The sequence below is a fragment of the Microcebus murinus genome, chromosome 12 (assembly GCF_040939455.1).
Source record: "Microcebus murinus isolate Inina chromosome 12, M.murinus_Inina_mat1.0, whole genome shotgun sequence".
NCBI lineage: Eukaryota > Metazoa > Chordata > Mammalia > Primates > Cheirogaleidae > Microcebus > Microcebus murinus.
Window position 1 is genome coordinate 47,273,010 of NC_134115.1, and position 10,601 is coordinate 47,283,610.

Consider the following 10,601-nt stretch of genomic DNA (forward strand, 5'->3'; position numbering starts at 1 on the left):
TAGCAATTCCAAAACCTGCCACTTGGATACTCGCTTTATACACATGATGTGTATGGAGTGAATGAATAAGTAAATAAATATTACCATCTATTTTTCAGTTTGATTCAGAAAACCAGCATTTGGATTTTGGTTTTAGAATAAACAAATTCAAGAAATTTTGTTTGATTAGTTTAATAAATAATAAAATACAATCTTTAATAAAATGGAAAGGTGAACATGCTTTTTAATTTTAATTCAATGTAAAGGCAAACAGCTGTTATATGAAAAATATAAAAACTATAAATATAAGATGCAATAATAAATAAATGAATAAAAATAAATAAATTAACAATAAATAACATATTAGGGGCTAATGCCCCTGGATTTGAGTGTTTTTAACTTGCTTAATACTCTGACAAAATATTCGCTGAATTAATTCAATAAATTCTGTGACTAAAGTTGAAATCAGAATCTTTTGAAATGACCAAAGACACCTGTGCAAGTGTGATATGGCAGATAAGTCAATGAGAATCATTTCAAGGTGACCCCAGGTCTCCGTCCTTGCTTCTTAACTTTTCTTGCAAGTTCGTTGAGGAAGAGAAGGAGCTCATGACTTCCACTCTGACAATTTCCCAGGCGCAGTCACTGTAGTTCTTCTCTCGCAGGTAGAGACGAATTCTCCAGAAGTACCTCCACAAGGCCAGTGTAGCGTTATCGATCACCCTGGCAGAGTCTTCGTCCGCCATCGCCTGCTCCAAGCAGGTCTCCAGGTGTTGCAGCTGCTGGTGGAGTCCAGTGCGCAGCTTGACCAGGAGGGTGGTGTTCCAGGCAGCAGAGGAGCGCTGTGTGTGGAAGAGGTTGAAGATCTGCTGCAGCATCTCGTGGAGGACAGACACGGCCTGGGCCTTCTGCAACTGGCTGCCATTCACCATCTCCCGGGGGAATCCGAAGTCGTTTCTGTCCTCCAGACACAAGGAAGTGGATACTCTTCTCATTTGGTCCAGAAGCACCAAGGTCTTCCTGCTAAGCCGACCTTGGCTCTGAGGCAGGTCACAGCCCAGAGACCCAAGAGGGCCACAGCTGCACATCACCAGGGCCGTCAGTAGGGGGAGCAGGAGAGCCATTGGGAAGTGAGGCTGAGCTGGGGTCTGGGTGAGCCTTGGAATGTAGGTTCTCTGAAGACTGTAGGTTCTATGCATGGCTTATAAATAGAGAACAAGTAGTTTTCATTTTCTGAACATTTCTCTACACTTTTACTTTCATTTTTTGTTTTCATTTGTGTATTCTCCCTCCAGGGGTGGGGAACCTGTGGTCTTCTGGATCCTTGAGTGTGGCCTTTTGAGTGAATCCAAATTTTACAGAAAAAATCCTTGTAATAAAAGTAAACTTCAGATGTGTAAATACAAATGGATACTTATCAATTAAATGTAAAATGTTTTGGTGCTAAAGTTATAAGTGTATCTACTACTATATGTGTGTAAACGATCACACACGCAGACACAAACTTTACATATTTATATAGCTTTTCTCTGTTTCAGGCACAAATTTTTAACACTTATCCTAGTTTCCATTTTTACCCTCCTCCCTTTGCATAGGAAAATCAGGCCCCTTGGGTTTCTGTATTTGGTTAGGGCTTTACCAGACCATTTGTGGCAAATAAGCTCTCAAGCAACAAGAAAGGAGATTTGTTTGCTGTTTTAATCATGAAGAGGATGATGATGATTAGTGATCAAGCTTCTCTCATGTGTTTCCTCCTTCTAGGAAACATTCATGGAGGTCCATGTGGTTATGCTTTACTAGGGCCACAAGGTCAGGATTAATACAGACATTGACCTTTCTTCCCACCATTTACTTACTGAGGTCTATAGTGCTCCTCTGGCTATGTCAATATTCTACAGAAATCCTGGTTCCTTTCAGGTGCATATGGGAGTGGACATTATAATTTCCAGATAATTTATACTCACAGCACCACCTTACTCATAAAGTGATCATCATATCTACTAACACCTTTTTCTCTAGAGTAACAAAGTGTCCTCAACCCAAACTCTTCCAGACTCACTCTCTCAAAGCAGGTTGGCTACATCCTGATGCTGTTAGAACTCCTTTACTGTGGAAGGACTTGTTTCTTTGTCAGCAGGACAATTAACCTTCCGAGACCCTTGCCCTTGCCCCTAAACACTCTAGGACCCTAGCTCTTAGTGCTGACTTCCTCCTCCCCGGCCCATGTCCCCAAGTATCTTGTCAACAGTTCTCAGATTCTGATAGTCAAAGTTTGTTTTATCTAAAGAGGTGGATGGATTATCCAATTACAATCATTTTACCTTCTTAGTCAAATAGTTTTTATTTTGGCTAGATATGGTTGTTATTGTTCAATTCTTTTAATTAAACTGTTGTTACCCCCCCCCCCCCATGTTTCTCAGTTGAGCAAGGGGGACCCAGTGATGGTGTCTTTCATGAGAAGCTCATATTACAGAAACTATTGACTTGTCCATCCAGTCAGCGTGATTCCCTTGGGGCTCTTTGTTCCTCTGACTCACTCTCGCAAGGCAGGGCAGTGAGGCCAGGCTATTCTGTCAGGAAGAAATAGCTGTCTCTCCCTTACTTGTTTGTGATTTTTCATTTAAAATTTGTGAAGCTTTCTTTTCACAAACCTTACTGGGCAAGATTTGTCTTGCTGCTCCTGCATTACTTACTCTAATTCATGATGAAGTATATTTTAAGGCAAAGGGGTCACACCATTTTTCTCACTTGTCTGCTGCTGGTTCTTTCAACGTCAAGTTCATGATGTGCACTTTGGTCTTCCAGCGAATGTCAGTCTTGTGCCTGGTGCTTTCTCCTCCTAGGAGAGTCAGAACGTGGAAACATCTGAACAGAGGCACCAATGAGCGTCCAGATTCTTTACCAGCTCAGTCAGTGTAGACCATATGGGCAGGGATCCCTCCATTTACTCTGTTTCGGTGGCAGACTGGACATCAGTGGGTTTTGACCCCTGCAACTCATGAATCATGTGACAGAAAGTGTCCAGGTGGGGCCACATTCACACTCTTGCTCCTGAGGCTCACAAACCTTGGCTGTCTCCAGCTGGTGCTGCATGGTGATCCCACATCATGTCTCCCTGGGCACTGGGGGTACTGAACTCTGCCTCGCTGCGCCCCTTCTCAGGTGGACTAGATATGCTTAGGCTGGGGTGGGGGTGGGGAGTAAAGTCTGACCCCTCGGCCAGACACAGGCAGGTTGGGAGCTCAGCAGGCACAGCCCCCACTGTACCGCCTGCCTGGGTCTGTCCAGACCTGCTGCTTGGTTCCCCAATACAAGAATAATAACAAGTTAATAATCCAGGATATGAAACAAGATATGGCTACAGAGACTTCCAGGACAAGTGACAGTAAAGAGCCAAATCATAGAACTTTTGCACCCTGAAAATGTAATTTAAAAAGTTAGATTACAAAAAAAAAAGCAGTGACCAAAGAATGAAAGGAGTCACAATTTTCTACAAGCATTAGGCAATCATAAAGACATAATCTGGTTTATTAAAAAATGTCCCTGTGGCCTTGCACCTAAACTGGTTCCCCTATAAGGGATGAAGGAGGAAAATATATAAAGGAGGAAAAAATCCTTTAGCATGAAACAAGGGCTCTCTATCTCATGCATAGGAGAGAGGGAAAGATTGTCTCTAACCTGAGGCAGAGATTTGAGAGATCCCTGCTAAATTGAAACTTCTCTCGGCTACCTGAGCAATTCACAGGTGAGCAATTCACACACACTTCCTGATTAACTTCTTTAATTACAATGTTTCACAGATTACCCCAATACCTCTCAACTACCCAAATGGATGGGCCATAGGTGTCAGTTGATAAACACTGTGTTCTCTGAAATTCCTTTGTTTAGAGTCAAGGTGGAAGTGATGCAAGCTCATTCGTTATTCAAAGTGAGAATGAGAATTTTGTCCTGATTACAAAGCTAAGGGACTCGATCTGATAATAGCGATAAATTTGTAAACCTGACAATATACTCTAAAGAAAAAGCTAAGGCACCGTCAAACAGGAGGGGTTTTTTTCCCTGATTTCCCTTGCAGTTTCACACCCGGATTGGCAGGCTCTCTCGCTTCCTGGTTTGGCACAGAACGTAGAAGGACCGATGAGTCAGGAGGCCCTGGACGGCTGCGCAGGCTGGAGGGGGGGGACGCATTCTGACCCTCTCTCTCCCCACACAGCTGCCCATTGCTCAAAGAGGATATGACCTACCTGAAGTTGGGAATATTTTACCTTTCTGAGACACGAAAGTTAAGGAAATTATAATTATAATAAGTAACATGGTACTTATTCCGGTACCAGGGTCAGTTTTCTGTTTAGAGGAAAGAGCCTCCCTTTAGGTCGGAAAGAAAAATCTGCCCGGGGAGAGACTTCTGCACAAACAAGAAAGCATGACTGCTGTCTTTGCCTATTTTGGACGGTAGGTGGCGCTCCTCCCCTGTAAATGCTTTAATAGACCCAGCTAAACGGAACTTCTCTTTTATTTCCTTTTCCCTACAGCTACTGTTACATTACTGTAATAGGAAAATCCCCTCATTTCCGGAAATATTTATCATAAGAAAGGGCAAAAGGCCTTCTATATAAAAATGTATGAAAAACCATCATCTTAATTCAACTTGTGCTTTCAATCAGTGGCTTTATACACTTCAGGGGACGATGATGGCCAAATCCCAGGGGGGAACAGCAAACAGCTGTATATGGGCAGTGCAGGTTCATGAGTGAAGAGGAGAGCGCAGTGGGGGTTTCTAGAGGAAGAGGATGGAAGCTATGGTGATATGGGAGTGAGGAATGGGATCCAGAGAAATGAGGGAGGGGTAAGTGTGCCAGGTATGAGGATCAGCAAACAAATAGTATATACAGGTATGTTTCACTTCACCTTAGGAGACTAACTTCTCTTCCAGATATTTCTGTAAGCTACCTTTTCCTTACTGAATATACAAATAAGACTAATCTTCTATGTGAAGAGTGATTGTCAGTCTTCTCCAGAACACATCCCAGAATTGCATTTTTAGGCTGTTTTTATAGGAATTACTGAGGGAAGGGAAGGGAGAGTTCCCTATTATGATATTTATATGTATAAAAAAATGATAACCATATTTTAATCCCTCACTCCATGCGAAATCCTCAAGTGTTTTAAAATTGTGCATCGTCAAGAGTCAGTGATTTTTATGAAATTGATGGTCTACACTGTAGATGGAATATTTTTTAAACAGGAAGAGTATATTTGTAATAATATGAAAAATAGGAGAGTAACAGTTCTTTACATGTCTATCTCCACTAGAAAATGAAGTGAGTTTATAATTGTAATACTAAAAACAGTGTGATATAGGAGAAAACCAGGTAACCAGACTTTTGGACCATATAATCTTTGAAACTGTATTATCTTCAGTAATTAGGTTTAGGATAGAAGATATATTTGATGTTAATATGGTGGAAATAAGTTTTCAATAAATGGATTCAGGATGGTTAGTTGGTGATAAAGGCAGAAATCAATGTAAAATCTCATCTTACACCATAGATAATAATATAATCTTGATGGAATGGAGAATTGACAGTAAGATTAGATTTTAAATAGAAAAGAGGAGGCCTGGGGTATAATTTTAAGCTCATGAGAAATAGCTAAACTACAAAAAAAAAAAGGGACAACTATTTTTTAATGTACACGAATTTCTAGTTTCTCCCTATGAAACAGGACATGGCTTACGGAGACTTTCCTGATGATGGAATGGAGCCCAATCGCAGGTTTTTCTCACCTAGAAACAAAAAATGTAGGAAATTTATGTAACATATGTAAAGCACATCAGCCACCTTCAAAGAGTAGAAGAGGAATGACATTTGAAGTGTGTTAGGACATCAACTAGGGAGGGGCAGTGTCATGGTTAATTTTGGATGTCGACTTGGCTAGGACAGGATACCCAGATATATGGTCAAACATTATTTGAGATGTTTCTATGAAGACATGTTTCAGATGAAAATAACCTCTAAATCAGTAGACTTTGAATCCTCCTTAATGTGGGTGAGCTTTATCCAATTAAGTGAGGGGTTGAATAGATAAAGATTGACCTGCCCAGAGGAAGAGGGAATTCTATCAGCTGACCACACATTGACTCAAACTACACCTCTTCCCAGGGTCTCCAGCTACTGGCTGATTCTGTTTCTGTCAAGTTTCCACAATCATGTGAGAGAATTCCTTAAAATAAATGTCTATCGCCATATACATATATATATATATATATATATTTGTGTCTATAAACATAGACGCATGTGTCTATATATATACATATATATTTATATATTAGATATATATTTGTGACATTTATATAAAATAAATGTCTATCACCATATATATGTATTTGTGTCTATAAACATATACACATGTGTGTATATATATGTACATATATATATATGCTATCCAGAAAATATTTAGCCATGTTATATTTTATTGGTAACATGGCTGGAGAGTTTCCAGACAGCCCTCGTATATATTTATATACACGTGCACATCCTGTTGGTTCTGTTTCTCTGGAGAACCCTCACATATACAGGCTGGGAAGCCAAGTCTTGTTCACCTCCTACATTTCTCCATTCTCCCTTTTGAAAAGGAGGAGAAGACTGCAAAGGACAACATTTGTTGAAATTGTTCCAAGGGCCTGGTCCGCTCCCAGTTTGACAGCAACAAATCCAATATTGAGTGTGTAGCCCGAGGAAAAGATTGAAGAGACCCCTCTGCATTTGCAGGACCTTGGTCCCTGCTACCTCAGTGATTCACACACACTTCCTGGTGAAATCCCTTAATGAACATAAGATGCTGCTTACAGGAATGCCACTTTAATTATACCAAAACTGATATATTTAATAAATGTATTTAATAGATAAACCTCACTAGCTTTGAGGCAACAATGATCTTATTCATTCACATTCCTTAGCTCTTTGCTACGTAGGCAGAGTTTTTGCTATTGAGGTGTCAAGATGGTTATTCAAAATGACAGTGAAAATATTCTTCTATTGTTAGTATTTGAAGTCTAATATTAGTAATGAATCTGTGAAATTAAGAAAGAATTGTTAAGAGTTGTTTAATGCACTGTTAAACAATGATAGCTTTTTCTGGATGGTGGTGTGTTTCACGCCCAGATTGGCAGCTCGACTTGTTCCCTGGATCCCAGTAGTATGGGAAGGCGTGATCCTAGGGAGAGAGCACTGGTCTGCACCGCAGGCTGTAGGCAGGGAGTAAGTCTCTCTGTTCCTGTAACTGCCAATCCTCAGGAGTCCATGATCTGCCTGAAGGCAGAATTTCATTCTCTTTGTAATAGTTGAACAGAAAGGAAACAGGCTTATGACAACATAGAATCTGTTCTTGCTGAGGAGTAGCCTTTTTGCAGCAGGAAGAGAAATCCCCAGGAAGTGGTAAGTTTTCTGAATAGATCTGAAACCAGCTCTCCAGTCTTGGGTCGCTGCCCCACCCGGGGGCTGTCTTTCCCTGGGTGGTTTTCAGAAGCCCCAACACACGCGCCACTGGATCCCGCTTTCTCTTTCATTTTAGCTACAGCTGCTATTATGTCATTCAATGGAAATCCAGGAAAAGCTCTTCTGCAGATGTTTCTGCACAACCTAGAAATGTTATGTCACTTCCGGTTTCTACCTGTGGCGTTCTGCTCTACAGGGAAACCAGGAAGCCTGGATGACAACAGAAAGCAGCTCTGTGAATGGACAGGAAGGCGAAGGGAGTGAATGACTGCTCTATGGGGAATCTCCCTTGAGAGGAAGGAAAGTAGGTGCTATGGGAGTGTGTCCGGGGATGCTGGGAGTGAGGGTGGAAATGTGCCAAGTGCTAACATCAGTAAATAAAAGTGTGCACTTTGACTTAAATGCCAATTCCCCTGTCTCAGGTATTTATACAAGCCACCATTTTCTGATGGAGTATAAATAGGACACTTCTTTGAAATGAGGACACTTCTCTGAGCCTCTCTAAAATTTGTGACAGAATATGTTTTCTCAGGCTGTTTCCTTTGGAAGCCAGTTACTGAAGGGTAGGACAAATTTCCTAAGAATTTTATAAAAAGACAAATAATATTCTCATCTATAGCTAATTAATATATGAAGAAAAATAGTAAAATACCTACCATATTTTACCTCCTTAGTTGATGGAGGCTACTGTGTTAAGTGCTTTGAAATGCATGTGTTCATTTAAGATTCGCAACAAGTATATAAATATGTTGAATCCATTTTATTTATGAGATAACTGAGGCTTAGAGAGATTAAGCGGGTTTCTCACCATCACACATACATGCAGGGTTAATGGGATTTCAGTGTAAAAGTCTTGATTATTATTTAGATCTGATGTTGTAAGTTTGGTATTCTGAATTTCTGTAATGATTGTTAAATCTCTTTTTACTTCTGGATTACACACTACTCTTTCTTGCTGTCTGTATTTCCTTGGTTCGTGTTGTATTTTCACCTTGTTTTGACTACATTTTTTTCTTTACCTTAATGTTGAGAAGGAGATTCTCTGATCCAGTTCCCCATTTTTATTTTATGAAGGAAGTTTGCCAGTTTTACTGATATTCAAAATAGATTAAAATAATGATCAATCATAATTGTAAATAATTTAATATGTTATGATGTAAAATAAATAAGATATTAAACATATTGATATAATTTGCCAATATATCAAAGCCATAAAATCTATCCAGAGACATAAATATTCTGAAAAGGAAACACTATGGAGGCAAAACAATAAGCCACATTCTTTTCCAGGTTCAACTCTGTTTATCCCTCCATTTCAAAGGCAAACCTCTGACAACTGTGTTCTATGTACCTTATTACTCATTTCTCTTCTCTCATTCTCTCTTCTACCTACTCCAATATGGTTTCTGCTGATTAGTTCTCCAAACCAGCTCTCACTGAGATCGCCACACCATGTATTTTCCTGATGTCACGGGCAGTTCCAATGCACATTTTCACACAAGTCCATTGATTCTTCTTCTAAGCACATTTATTTCTTTAAATACACCTTTATCAACATTCTCCCTTGTCCTTCTAATGTAAGGTATTGCACCTCTGTTTCCAAAGCAGCTCTTTTCTCCTCTCCCTTTAAATGTGGAAGGTCCTCAGAATCAAGTTAAGTCCTTTTCTTCCTCTACTGTCTCTCTCTACGTGACCACCTCTATTTGGGGGCTTTCAATTGCCATTTATGAATTTCCAGGCATTGTATTCCTCGAAAATTTCAAACTCATGTGTCCAACTGACAAGTGACATTTTCATTTAGACATTTAATTGTCAATGCATAAGGATTATTCCTGCATTATTTTTATTTCCTGACATGCTTTGGTCTATCTTCTGCTGAGAGGATTTTATTAGTTAGTTGTTCCTTCTTCTTATTATAGCATTTAACATAACTGATATGAACTAAGTACAATTATTGTTTTCAGTTTTCTTATCCTACAAAAATCAAAGTTACAAGAGATGAGGAAATGTATTTTTTATGTTCACCTGTATATTCTGACTACAACATACAACCTAGTTTAGAGAACATCTCTTTTTACTTGTAACTTGAATGTAAGAATGATGGGTAAATAATTGTGTCATCCATTCTTTAATTAGGGTATACAATCAAGCTAGGCATTTCATTTTAAAGAATAAACAAATAAAAGAACTTTTCTATAGTAAAAACATAATAAATAATAAATTGACTATATAGAGAGAACACATTTTATTATATCAACCATAGTATAAAGATGCACATAATATTATATGAACAAAAATAATTTAAATCTTATAAATAGTTAAAGAAATAAATATTTAAATACATAATAAATAGATTCATCAGCATGGTCATCTGTCAGGCAGTAGTACCTAGAGAGTCGGAGACAATGTTGCTTAACATTCCTGAAAATTTTTGAAGCACTTGATTCAATTCATGTCATGGTTATAGCAGATATGAGAGTTTTTGAATTGGCAAAACTCATGAAAGTGTGAGATGGTTTATTGGTGAATATGAATCATTTCCATGTTGGACTGGTCTCATTCCTCTCTCTTTAATTTTCCTTGTAATTTTGTTGATGAAGACATGGATTTCATGATTTCTGCCCTGACAACCTCCCAGGCACAAGGGCTGTACTTCTTCTCTTTCAGGTACAGAGTGATTCTTTGGAAGTATTTCCTCACAGCCAGGATGGAGTCCTCATTCATCAGGGCAGTCTCCTCCACTCCCACGTCCTGCAGCAGACAGGCTTCCAGCTCATCCAGCTGCTGGTAAAGTCCAGTGCAGAGTTTGTCCAGGAGGGTCTGATCCCAGGCATCAGATGAGTCGTTTGTGCTGAAGAGGTTGAAGATCTGCTGGATCATCTCATGGAGGACAGAGATGGCTTGAGCCTTCTGCAACTGGTTGCCATCAAACTCCTCCTGGGGGAATCTGAAGTCATTTCTGTCCTCCAGGCAGGAGAGAGGAGAGATTCTCCTCATTTGTGCCAGGAGTCTCAGGGCCTTGCTGTTACCCAGGCCATGGGTCTGAGGCAGATCACAGCCCAGAGAGCAGAGGGACGTGCAGCTGAGCCCCACCAGGGCCATCAGTAGAGAAAAGGACGAGGCCAT

At 39.8% G+C, this 10,601-nt stretch overlaps 2 protein-coding genes across 2 annotated transcripts; both read right to left on the bottom strand.

The window, feature by feature from the left end:
• Window positions 1-515: 515 nt before the first annotated feature.
• On the bottom strand, window positions 516-1,103 carry LOC105874205 (interferon omega-1). Its single transcript, XM_012769806.2, has one exon. The coding sequence runs from the start codon at window positions 1,101-1,103 to the stop codon at window positions 516-518; it is 588 nt and encodes a 195-aa protein (XP_012625260.2).
• Window positions 1,104-9,846: 8,743 nt separating this feature from the next.
• LOC105874211 (interferon alpha-10-like) lies at window positions 9,847-10,601 on the bottom strand. Its single transcript, XM_020289193.2, has one exon. The coding sequence runs from the start codon at window positions 10,599-10,601 to the stop codon at window positions 10,032-10,034; it is 570 nt and encodes a 189-aa protein (XP_020144782.2). The 3' UTR covers window positions 9,847-10,031.